Here is a 12,703-nt window from a genome sequence, read left to right as displayed (position 1 = left end):
ATATCAAACTAAATTTGTCAGATAATAGTGTAAAGATAATAGTTAACATTTATGGAGTACATACTTTGTGCTAGATGCTACGCTAAGAACCTCATGAGCAGACAGCTCTTCGCTGCCAGTTTAAGCTTTGGCACTTATCACCTCCCTTCTGATCTGTTTTTCTTTCCTCCCTTCCCTTCCTTTCTCTTTCAGTCTCTCCTCTCCCACATTCTCTTTAAACACAACTGTTTAAAAGTTCCTAACAGTGGGGCCCTGGACCATATTTGCATATTCTTAGCACTTATCCTTAGCCATGACCTCTGGCACAAAAAAGATTCTCAAAATCTGAGAATTTAATAATTACTTATCAACTACTGTTGCTCTCCAGTGACAAAAGTGAGAACACTTTCATTCTGGACAGTCCTAGAACAGGCAATGGCCAATGCTCAATAAAATGTCTTGGAGATAAATATGAAAAACACTGCTTTTTATTGTACAATTAGTATTTAAAATAATCTTCCTTACAGAGCTCTGTTTACTACCAGCTTCTGCATAACTGCCACTCTGTTCACTTTCTAAGCAGAAAATGTACATGCTTTCATAAAACTTATTTCACAGGACTGTAACAAAACCATAATGGGAAAATGCACAGTAAATAGTGCTAGAAGGAGCCGAAGACATGAGAAAAAAGACTGACAGAACACAACAACAATTCAGTATTAGAGTGTGAACATGAAGAGATTGATGAAATTCTGAAAACAGAATTCAAAAGATTGAGCACAGAATTATTCAAAAGCAATGAGAAGCAAATCTATGAACTAAAGAAATCAATACATCACATGAATGAAATTTTTCCGATGAAATTCAGAGTTTTAAAGAGAAATCAAAATGAAATTTTAGAAATGAAGAATGCAACAGATCAAATAAAAATGTGATGAAATGCCTTAACAGACTGGGTGAGGCAGAAAAAAGTATATCCAAGCTAGAAGACAAACTTTTGGAAATTTTTCAGTCAGACCAAAAAAAAGAAAAATCAAAAACAGTGTTAGAGATTTATGGGATACTATCAAATAACCCAACATATGGGGCTTAGGAGTTGTTGAAGGTGTGAAAATAGAGAATGGACTAGAAGGCTTATTTAGTGAAATAATTACAGAAAACTTCCCCATTTTGGTAAAAGAAAGTATGTCCAAGGTACAGGAAGCACATAGAACTCCTAGTAGATATGACCCGAAAAGGCCTTTACTACAACACAATGTAGTCAAAGTTTCCACAGTAAAACATAAAGAAAAAATCTAAAATGTATACAAGAGAAACACCAGATTACTTTCAGAGAATTTCCAATTAGACTCACAGCTGGCTTCTCATCAGAAACTCTTCAGGCTAGGAGAGAATAGAGAGACACAGTACAAATTTTAAGAGAAAAAAAATGTCAACCCAGAATATTGTACTTTGCAAAGCCATTTATGAATGAAGGTAAAATAAAGACTTTCCCTAACAAACAGAAATTGAAAGAATTTATCACCACTTGTCCAGCCTTACAATAGATGCTTAAGAATGTGTTGCACACTCTGGCCTCAGAATCAGCCCTTAAGGCATTCGGATCTGGCTAAAAAGCTCATGAGAGCATTTCAGGCATGGAAAGCCAAGACACTGTGGCAAAAAAATGGCCTACATGAAAAATCTCTGTGAGATTTTGGTAGAAAGAGGCCATCAAAGAAGGTGGTACCTTTCTCTGAAGGGAGGAGAGAACTTCCACTTTAAAAACGGCCCTGTCTAAATAATAATGGAGTCTGTGGACTCAAAAGGCTTCCATAGCCTTAGCAGCTCATGACAAGAGCCTAGGGTGATCACTGACATCATAAATAAGAGTGTCAATTGTTAAATCAACCACAGGAATCACTGTGCACTTGCTCCCATGTAGGATGTCCTTAATGAGTTGTACTATGAGAATTAACGGTAAAGCTTGTCTTCAAACAGTACTTGATACTTCGTATCTCTGTGTGAGTGAAAACTGTTGAAATCTTTACTTAGTATAGAGCTGATCTTCTGTATATAAAGATAATCAAAAATGAACCTTAATGAAGAATGGGATGGGAGAGGGAATAAGAGGTAGGATGGTTTATAAATAAATAAGTAAATGGGGGTGAGAGGCAGGTATGGGTAGAAGAATCACTATAATCCAAAAGTTGTACTTCTGAAATTTGTATTTATTAAATAAAAGCTTTCTATAAAAAAAAACAGCTATTGGCACATTACTGAGGAAAGAACACTTCATCGACTATACGGAATATGAACGTTCCTCCAAACAATCAAGGCAATTTATGACAAACCTACAGTCAGCATCTTATTGAATAGGGAAAAGTTGGAAGCATTTCCCCTAAGATCCAGAATCAGACAAAGATGCCCAGCCACTCTCATCACTGCTATTTAATATTGTCCTGGAAGTTTTAGCCAGAGCCATTAGGCAAGAAAAAGAAATCAAGGGGATACAAATTAGGAAGGAAGAAATCAAATTATCTCTACTTACAGATGACAGTATTCCATATATAGGGAATTCAAAAGACTCTATTAAGAGACTATTGGAACTCATAAAGCACCCTTGTGGGAAACAGTCCCAGAAGCAGCTCCTGGCTTCAGATTGGCCCAGCTCTGGTTGTCACTGCCATTTGGGGAATGAACTAGCAGATGGAAGACCTTTCTGTCTCTACCTCTCTCTGTCTGTAAATCTACCTCTCAAATAAACAAAATCTTTAAAAAAAAAAAAAAGGAATAAAGAAGTATCTTTCATCTTTCCCAGCTTTCCATCCAAAAATATGTTTCTCACTTGCTGAATAATCATGACACAAATCACACTATTGTAAAGTGTCATGAGTAGTAACAATGCCTGGAGTTAGTTTCGAAGGTCAGGTTGTATAGCCAAAATTGCAGTTAATCAATACTCCCTTACTAGGAAGTTACCTGTTGGAGAATGAGCTGCATCATCTCTCAAACGTGTCAAAAACACCTATCTTTTCCTCATTTATTAAAGCAAAACTATTGCTTTGATTACTAATTGAAGTAGTTGCTTCACATATAACTAGTTCCCTGCTATGTAAAAGTACATACTCTGAATATCTTGCTGTATTGAGGGTGATTCTTTCATGGATATATGCATATTTTTATTTGGGAAGGGTATATGAGCTTACACAGCTTTTACAGGTCTTAGTTGCTAGTAACTGGCAAGCACATCGTAGCTAAAAGATCCAGGAACTCAAATTGTTGCTTAAAGAACTAAATACTTCCAGAAACTAACAGAACATTAGGCTTCCTTAAAAAGTTTATGAAAAAAATGGAATTAAAAGCTTATTTGGGGGTAAAAACAAGGGAGAGAGACACATGGCAAAGGTTGATCAAACCAGTTAATTCCATCTTGAGTCTGGTCCTTCCATTTTGATCTCTCTCTCTCTCTCAAAGGAACACTGACAACTTGGTAGTCTAAGTGGCAGATGATTCTTCAGCTATAACGTGTAAGTTGTTCTGACAAGGTCAGAAAGACCATGCCTAAGAGGTTAACGCTGAAAGCACACATAAAGGAATGTTGTAGAACATGTTCCTATCCCTTCTCTCCATTAGGTTGGCAACTATATAAAATTTTTGCTTCATCCACACTCCTGGGCAACAACATCTGGCTACAGCTTCTAACCAGATCATCTGTGTACTTCTGTCTAGACTGCCCTATGTAAACTGCCCTAATTAAACTCTTTTAATATGGGACTTCCTTTCTTATTCTTTGCTCTTAGGATTCCTTCTCAGTTTGGGGGCAATACACAAATTACTTACATTCAGACACTATTTGATGTTGCCTTTCCAATTCTAACATGTTTAAGTGGATTATTTTTCATACACAAAATTGGGAAATAGTCTATGAGCTTCCAGTTGAAGGTTAGAAACAGTCACAGCTCAGTTCTGGAGAAGACAATACAGAACCAAGAAAAAACATTTTTAACAAACTCCTTCCTAGTATTTTTCACAAAATACCAGTAATGACTATTATTTTATTCTACTAATTCTGTTTGAATAAAGAAAAAATTTACCACCCAATATATCCAGTAGCCAAGTAAAAGAAAGTTGCCTCATACTTCCCCACTTTTGGTTAACTATATATTTAGATAAAGCTAAGAAAAGGCAATTAATACATTAAACAACAGAACAAGTGAATCTAGAGATCAACCATAGAACTTCAATATTAATTAAATCAATTTAATAATGCCCATCAAAACTAACAGAAAACCTATTATGCAAAAATATGTTTAAAAAAAAACAAACCTGTTACTATCATTCTGAAAGTTCTGTTGATTTCTAAACAGAGACTGTTCAGTCTATCATATGACCAAATTGGCCAGGCATTGCTCACTGCTTACTCATACACTGGATCTGCATACTAAATATCACGTGAATATCTTGAGAAATCTCAAAAAATTTCAGAATATTTTAATGCTCAGCACAATCAAAACACTTCAAGCTTTTGAAAAAGCATCCTATAATCTATATGAAGCAATAGGGATTACATCTACTTGGTTTCATGAGATTGATACAATTACTAAAAACTATTAAATTTTATTCAATATTAAAGAGTATCAAATATCTTACATGTCTCCAACCAAAACTGTGTTAAACTAAGAAATGATTTCTAAGTTTGTCTAACACTGATAGACATTGAAAGAAATATATTTCTAAGACTGATAGAAAGTGTGTTATAGCAAAAGCAGAATAGTGGCAATAATATGCTTACTGTATATGACTGGATAGAAATAAACTCACATTTGTGCAAACAAACAATGGAAAGATACAAAAGAAAGAAAAGTGGTTACCTACAGGGGAGGTAAACAGGGATAGGAGTTAGACTTGTCAATGTTCAATTTTTTTTTACTTTAATTTTTTGAGCCATCTGAATATATAGTATTTTTTTTTTTTGACAGGCAGAGTGGACAGTGAGAGAGAGAGACAGAGAGAAAGGTCTTCCTTTTTTTTTTGCCGTTGGTTCACCCTCCAATGGCCACTGCGGCCGGCACACTGCGGCCAGCGCACCGCGCTGATCTGATGGCAGGAGCCAGGTGCTTCTCCTGGTCTCCCATGGGGTGCAGGGCCCAAGCACTTGGGCCACCCTCCACTGCACTCCCTGGCCACAGCAGAGAGCTGGCCTGGAAGAGGGGCAACTGGGACAGAATCCGGCGCCCCGACCGGGACTAGAACCCGGTGTGCCGGCCCCACAGGCGGAGGATTAGCCTATTGAGCCGCGGCGCCGGCTGAATATATAGTATTTTTAAAACACAAACTTCGGGGCTGGCACTGTGGGTCACTTGGTTAATCCTCTGCCTGCAGCGCCGGCATCCCATATGGGCAGCAGGTTCTAGTCCCCGTTGCTCCTCTTCCAGTCCAGCTCACCGCTGTGGCCTGGGAGGGCAATGGAGGATGGCCCAAGTGCTTGGGCCCCTGCACCCGCATGGGAGACTGGGAGGAAGCAACTGGCTCCTGGCTTCAGATTGGCGTAGCTCCGGCCGTAGTGGCCATTTGGGGAGTAAACCAATGGAAGGAAGACCTTTTTCTCTGTCTCTCTCTCTCACTGTCTACAACTCTTCCTGTCAAATTAAAAAAAAAAAAAAACTTCATATATTTTTCATTCAATAAAATACATACATACATATATGTATGATTTATCCATATGTGTGGCTTAAATAATAATAAAAAATAAGTTTTTTAAATTTATTTTATTTATTTGAAAGGTGAAATTAGAGAGGTCTTCCATCTCCTGGTTCTCTCCCCAAATGGCCACAACAACCAGGGCTGGACCAGCCTGAAGCCAGGAGCCAGGAGCTTCCTCTGGGTATCCCATGCAGCTGCAGGGGCCCAAGGACTTGGGCCATCCTCCGCTGCTTTACCTGGCACATTAGCAGAGAGCTGAATCAGAAGAGGGCAGCCAGGACTCAAACCAGAGCCAACGTGGGATAGCAGTGCAGCAGGCCAGGGCTTTAACCTGCTGCTCCATAGTGCAGGCCTCAAAAAGTTTTTTAAAACAGGAATAATGAAGAATTTTTCACATCACTTGGAGTCTGTTTCTGGATCACTGTTCTAACCAAACAAAACTTCATAATGGTGGTACCTTTTTCTCCTCTCTTAAAATCTGAGAAGATTCTTCCAACTAAGACAATTCTAGAGAGATGGTTTCATAAAAAGGGGGGAGGGGAAAAAGGACCAAAATAACATGAATTATTTTATCTTTGCACTAAATAATTCCATTATATATAATGATTACAAATTATTTTGACTAAAAAGAGACAAAATTACTATAAGGGAAATGTCTTTCCTAAAGTCCCTCCACCATTCCCACATCTTATTCTCCACATCTTACAAAACTTCAGACTAACACCAAATAGTAAAAATTTTTTTAAAAATCTAGATTGTTGCCTAATAGACCAATCATCTTATGAACAACATTCCAATCTGTAACTTCCTTCCACTTCAAACTACTCTATCAGAATTTGTCTCAGGAAAACTCAAATCCTCTTTCCCCTGTCACCCAAATTACAAGTCTTGGGGTCTTCCCTAAAGCGCACCGGGGATACTTCACTGACAACCTATAACTTTGTGCAGAATTCTTATATTACCATGAGCAACAAGTATCTAAACATCTGTGTTCCTAGGCAATATAAACCAGATATCCACCACTTTTTCATACACACTAAGTATAAAATAGTGTAAAAAATTATAAACAAGTTACAAAAAAAAAAAGGGCTGGGCATAGAATGAGTAACTGTTTCAGTCTGGGATGATGAAAAAGTTCTGGAGATAGTGATGATACCCTGCACAACAATGTTAATGCCACTGAACCACATACTTATTAAAATGATAATGAGGCAGGGGTTGTCCTGAAGTGGTTACACTGCAACTCACAATGCCCACATCCCATATTTGAGTGCCAGTTCCAGTCCTGGCTACTCTACCTCTGATGAAGCTTCCTAGGAGGTAACAGATGTTGGCTCAAGTGCTTGAGCCCCTGTCCCCTGTGCAGGAGACCCAGAAGGAGTTCTGGGCTCCTGGCTTTGGCCTGGCCCAGCCCTGACTATTGTGGGCATTTGGAGAGTGATTCAGCAGATAGAAGATGGATCTCTCTCTCTCTCTCCCCCTCTCTCTCTCACTCTGCCTTTAAAGTAGATGAAAATATTTTTTAAAAAGCATTCCTATGATAATTACTGTCAACGAGGACAAAATATGCTTTGAAAAAGTAAAATGTTAAAATGGTGTTTTATTTTATACATATATATCACAACAAAATAAATTCAAAAACAAATAGAAATGTCACCACAGAATACCACAGTTAACTGTTCACCTAAAAAGAATCTTAACAATTTTCTATGACTAAGCTGTTCTGGGACTATATAATCCAATTCTGTAATGCTTACTATTATGCATGTAGGTACAAGTGCCTACAGTTCCCAGAATTTTTTAGAGGCAATCATTTTCATTTCCTTTAAAATAATTAAAAAATGAACTTGTAAATCAAAGAAAATGTTTTAATATGCAATATTAATATAGTTTCCTTTTTAACAGCATAGTTATCAAATATTTAAGAAAGGGGCCCATGAAAGCAAAAGAGACCCGAGCCCATGAAAAGTCATAACGAGACTATCAAGGTATAGCAAGAAAAATGAAACACAACTGGTATGTATACAAAGGAACATTCTTAAATAAAAATCACATACATGAACAATTAATGAGGGTGTGACATTTTTAAAAAAGCCTCAGTGATATTAGAATGATATCTCAATTATCATTTAATCCTTTTCAAACAACTCTATTAAGAATAGCTATAAAAAACTGCTTCATTTACACAAATATTTGGAGATTAACTTGTGAAGATTTAAAGAAAATGGAGAATAAATGCCAATTGTGGGGAACTGGGGATTGAATCAGTGAATTTCAAAAACCCTATCTGTCTCTGTCTTTCTCTCAATCGCTCTGCCTCTCAAAATTAATTAACAATTTAAAATCAGAAAAAAAAAAACCTGAAAATTTTTTCTGCTATAACGTTAACATGAAGGAAAACAAAATTGAACTTTATACCTTCATTATACCTCATACAGAATTTCAATGGGTTGCAAATTTGTTTTTATAACTAGAAAAAAATATATACACTATTTCCAGTAATAAGAGGAGGTGAGGCTGGTGCTGAGGCTCACTAGGCTAATCCCCCGCTGGCGGCGCCGGTACTCCGGGTTCTAGTCCCGGTTGGGGCGCTGGATTCTGTCCCGGTTGCTCCTCTTTTAGTCCAGCTCTCTGCTGTGGCCCAGGAAGGCAGTGGAAGATGGCCCAAGTGCTTGGGTCCCTGCACCCGCATGGGAGACCAGGAGAAAGCTCCTGGTTCCTGGCTTCGGATCGGCGATGTGCGCCGGCTGTAGCAACCATTAGGGGTGTGAACCAACGGAAGGAAGACCTTTCTCTCTGTCTCTCTCTCACTGTCTAACTCTGCCTGTCAAAAAAAAAAAAAAAAAAAAGTAGGATATCCAATCTTCAACAAATTGTCACAAAATATGACTTCAATCAAAAGTGAGCAGAGTTCCACCATTTAACCATGTTACGTTATATATTAACTAACCCCACAGTCACAATAATCCTCCTATGAGGAAAATCCTATTTTTATTCTTAAGTGGTAAACTGGAAAAGTAAGGCCCAGAAAGGTTAAGTCTCTTACCCAATACGACAAATCACAGGCAGGATCTGAACCTAGACAGTCTAATCCCACAGTCCATGCTTTCAACCACTGAGCTATTGATTTCTTTCTTTTGCACAATAAAAATATATGGATTTTTCATTCTACAAATCTAAGTTCATTAGATAAAAATTACTAAAATACAGGACAAAAGTATTAGAACGGTTTTGATAAAGCACTTTAAGAATTCAGAACACCATGTTATTGTCAGTAACAGGGATAAGCAAAGGGTCTGTGTGAGAAATTCTATCTAAATTGAATACGGAGGGATATGAGACACAGAATAGGAAAGGAGAGGAAAACATTCCACACTGGAAAAATACAACCAAAAGCATTAAACTAAGGTAGAAAAGCAGAGATAACTCAACTGAGTCGAAATGGATGGAATATAGGAAAGAAGTAAAAGGAAATTAAATGCTTCAGAGGACTAAGGACTTTGGATCTAGCATGGTAGCAGAAGAGTAATATGAATACAATGGTGACATGGCAAGTGGGTATAAGAAATGAACAGGGGCCGGCGCGGGGCTCACTAGGCTAATCCTCTGCCTTGCGGCGCCGGCACACCAGGTTCTAGTACCGGTCGGGGCACCAGATTCTGTCCCGGTTGCCCCTCTTCCAGGCCAGCCCTCTGCTGTGGCCAGGGAGTGCAGTGGAGGATGGCCCAAGTGCTTGGGCCCTGCACCCCATGGGAGACCAGGAGAAGCACCTGGCTCCTGCCATCAGATCAGCGCGGTGCACCGGCCGCAGCGCGCTGGCCGCGCCGGCCATTGGAGGGTGAACCAACGGCAAAAAGGAAGACCTTTCTCTCTGTCTCTCTCTCTCACTGTCCACTCTGCCTGTCCCAAAAAAATCAGTGGGAAAGTTATATTTCAAAAAGAATATATGTAAGAGGATTTTTTTTTAAAGCAGGCATGTTATCCTAATTGGCTATAAGGAATAACCTCAGTAAGATGAGTCCTCAAATCTTGCCATTGAAAGTATTCTTTTTAAATTAAATTATAATATGATTTACCTCCTAGTCCTTTTCTTCATGTTTATGAAAAGATGGATCAAAGTCTTTCAAAACTGAATACTCACCCAGTGCGAGACTGACCAACTTTATCACAAATATCCAAAATGAGTCCCCAGTCCTCAGCAGTATTCATTTCACTGGTTGCTTTCTCTGTAGATTATAAAAGGAATTGCAGAAAGATTATTCTTAAATCTTTAAAATATATATACTCACATTTAAATCACACTGAACTATATTATAACCAAGCCCTAATCACAAATCAGGTTAATATGATTTCATGTTCATCTTTACAGGAAAGAGTTTATCCATCATGATTATTTTCCCCATTCACACTTGTTTTTAATTTTTTTTACTTGCCATAAAAAATAAGCTGGTAACTTTTCATTATTTAAAAAAAAAGTGTGGCCGGCACTGTGGCGCAGTGGTTTAACGCCCTGGCCTGAAGCGCCGGCATCCCTTATGGGTGCTGGTTTGAGGCCCGACTGCTCCACTTCTGATCCAGCTCTCTGCTATGGCCTGGGATAGCAGTGGAAGATGGCCCAACTCCTTGGGTCCCTGCGCCCGCGTGGGCGATCCGGAGAAAGCTCCAGGCTCCTGGCTTCAGATCGGCACAGATCCGGCCGTTGCGGCCAATTGGGGAGTGAACCAGAGGATGGACGACCTCTCTCTCTGCCTTTCCCCTCTCTGTGTAATTCTGACTTTCAAATAAATAAATAAATCTTAAAAAAAAAAAAAAAAAAAAAAAAAAAGTTAGGCTGGTGCCATTGGCAGTGGGTTTAAGTCCCGGTCTGCAATGCCGGCATCCCATATGGGCCCAAGTTCAAGTCCTGATTGCTCCACTTCTGGTCTAGCTCTCTGCTGTGGTCTGGGAGAGCAGGAGAGGATAGCCCAGATCCATCGGCCCCTGCATCCGTGTACGAGACCCAGAAGAAGCTCCTGGCTTAGGATCAGAGCAGCTCTAGCCATTGTGGCCACATGGGGAGTGAACCATGGAAAGAAGACCTTTCTCTCCTTCTCTTTCTCTCTCTCTCTCTCTCTCCTCTGTAACTCTACCTCTCAAATAAATAAACAAAATCTTAAAAAAAAAAAAAAAAGAAGAAGAAGAACAAGAAGAACTGTAATAGGTTTCCCCTCCCATCACACCTTCCTATCACATTATTAAGACCTCTTATTGCTTTCCGAGGGCAGTGAGCAAGTCTGCGGAGGCCTTCCCCAGGAGCAAGAACTGTCATATCCTGTGCTCTGTTCCCTTTTGCATGGCAACCAATAAAGGCCATTCATACCGCAAAAAAAAGAAAAAGACCTCTTACAGGATGTCAGCCATAGTCCTTTACAATGGGCACATAAGGGATCACCTCCCTTTTCCATTGTGAAAAGAAAAAGAAAATTACTATGAAGGCAGCACCTAGACAGAGAGCTTTTCAAACCAGAGTTGGAAGATCATTAAGAAAACACGACTTAGGCATTTCTTAGGCGCTACCTGGAATGTGAACTTTTGTTTACCTTCACCCTTTCATTCCAATATCTAGATGGACCAGATAATCATATTTGCCCAGAGACCTATATACCAGTATATATATATATACCAGTAGGTTACTGAATTCTTTTTTTATGTTGGGCATTTCCATTTGGTTTATATCTTCTTTATCTTCTGTCACATAGTCCCTGTCATGTCTTTTGCAACTCCAACTGAAGTTTTCCACAAAGAAATTGTTACTGCCTTACAAGAACTCAGCATAATATGCCTACATAAGCTCCAACTTTCCATATCTCCTTCAGAACACTCATTCAAGAGCTAATTTAATCTGTGCCTCCCGAATTGAAAATCCTACGGTGCCAAATAAAATTCTTTTATAATTCCCAAGCTTGAATTGATCCACAGCACCTCTATGCTGGTAAGATGATTTATTTGCAGTAAATAATAAAATTTGAATACATATTCAACAAAATGGAATGAGGATCTAGTCTTTGCCAAGGTCTATCTGAAGTGGCTTACTGTCTAAAAAAGAATCAGAACCAACAGACAGAGGCCTAAATATGATAGAAAAGAATGTAAAGTTCAAGGCAAGTTGAAATAACCTGAGGAGAGGTCAATCAGGAAAGCTTCTTGACAGCTTCAGAAACTGTGAACAGACTAATCAACTCTTTTTTTTTTTTCTACTCAATTGAATCAAGAGTGAAGTTATAAAAACAAAAAAGAATCTAGGCTGGCTTAAATTCAGACTTTATAGAAGGCCAGAATAATAAGAAAGAACCACACACAATCTAAAACACCAGATGAGGTGTTCGACCAATTCAAGAAATACCAGAGCCAAGAATTTTAAGCAAAGAAAAAAATCTACTCAGAACTGGGCTTTCTGGAGAAATATACTGCCAATATGTAATAATGGTTTAAAAGAAGAGGAAGAAGAAAGCATAATGAAAACACTAACACAACCCAAGTAATTAAATGATTACTCAAAAAGGCAACGTGAAAATGCTGTTCAATTATGTTCTGGGAATTAGGGGGTTATGCTAAGACAACTGACTCAAATCTACCTGTCACTGTTCAAGTTTCCATAATATAAGTCCCTCAGGGCTGACGCTTTGACACACTGGGTCAAGCTGCCACCCACAGTGCTGCCATTCCACATGGGCACCAGTTCTAGTCCCTGCTGCTCCATTTCCGATCCAGCTCTCTGCTAATGTGCCTTGGAAAGCAGCAGAACACGTCCCAAGAGGCTGGGTCCCTGTACCCATGTAGGAGACCCAGATGAAGCTCCTGGCTTCAGTCTGGCCCAGCCCTGGCCATGTGGCCATTTGGGTAGTGAACCAGTGGATGAAGACTGATCTATCGATCGATCTCTCTCTGCCTCTGCCCTTCCCTCTCTGAAACTATGCCTTTCAAATAAAAGAAATAAAGAAGGGGAAAAAAAAAACACCTCTTGAAAATAAGTTCTTTCAATATCCAACCTCCTGGCCTA

The 12,703-nt window shown here is 39.0% G+C and overlaps 1 protein-coding gene across 2 annotated transcripts in view; it reads right to left on the bottom strand.

Annotated features, from left to right (window-relative positions):
* STAM (signal transducing adaptor molecule) overlaps positions 1–12,703 on the bottom strand; it is a 74,464-nt gene that overhangs the window by 52,170 nt on the left and 9,591 nt on the right. The window contains exons 2-3 of one of the 2 annotated variants that reach the window (XM_089311501.1): positions 9,806–9,890; positions 3,802–3,927 (exon numbers count right to left, since the gene is read on the bottom strand). Coding sequence is in view for 1 of the 2 variants with exons in the window: in XM_008268295.5 (XP_008266517.1) it covers positions 9,806–9,890 (85 nt within the window). In the remaining variant the exon portion in view is untranslated. The remainder of the gene's footprint in view (positions 1–3,801; positions 3,928–9,805; positions 9,891–12,703) is intronic. The other variant, XM_008268295.5, reaches the window with a different exon arrangement.

This window comes from Oryctolagus cuniculus, chromosome 13 (genome assembly GCF_051225735.1).
Source record: "Oryctolagus cuniculus isolate XC-2025 breed Fujian yellow rabbit chromosome 13, ASM5122573v1, whole genome shotgun sequence".
Classification (NCBI taxonomy): Eukaryota; Metazoa; Chordata; class Mammalia; order Lagomorpha; family Leporidae; genus Oryctolagus; species Oryctolagus cuniculus.
Note: the sequence above shows the minus strand (reverse complement) of the source record. Positions and strands in the feature narration are given on the sequence as shown.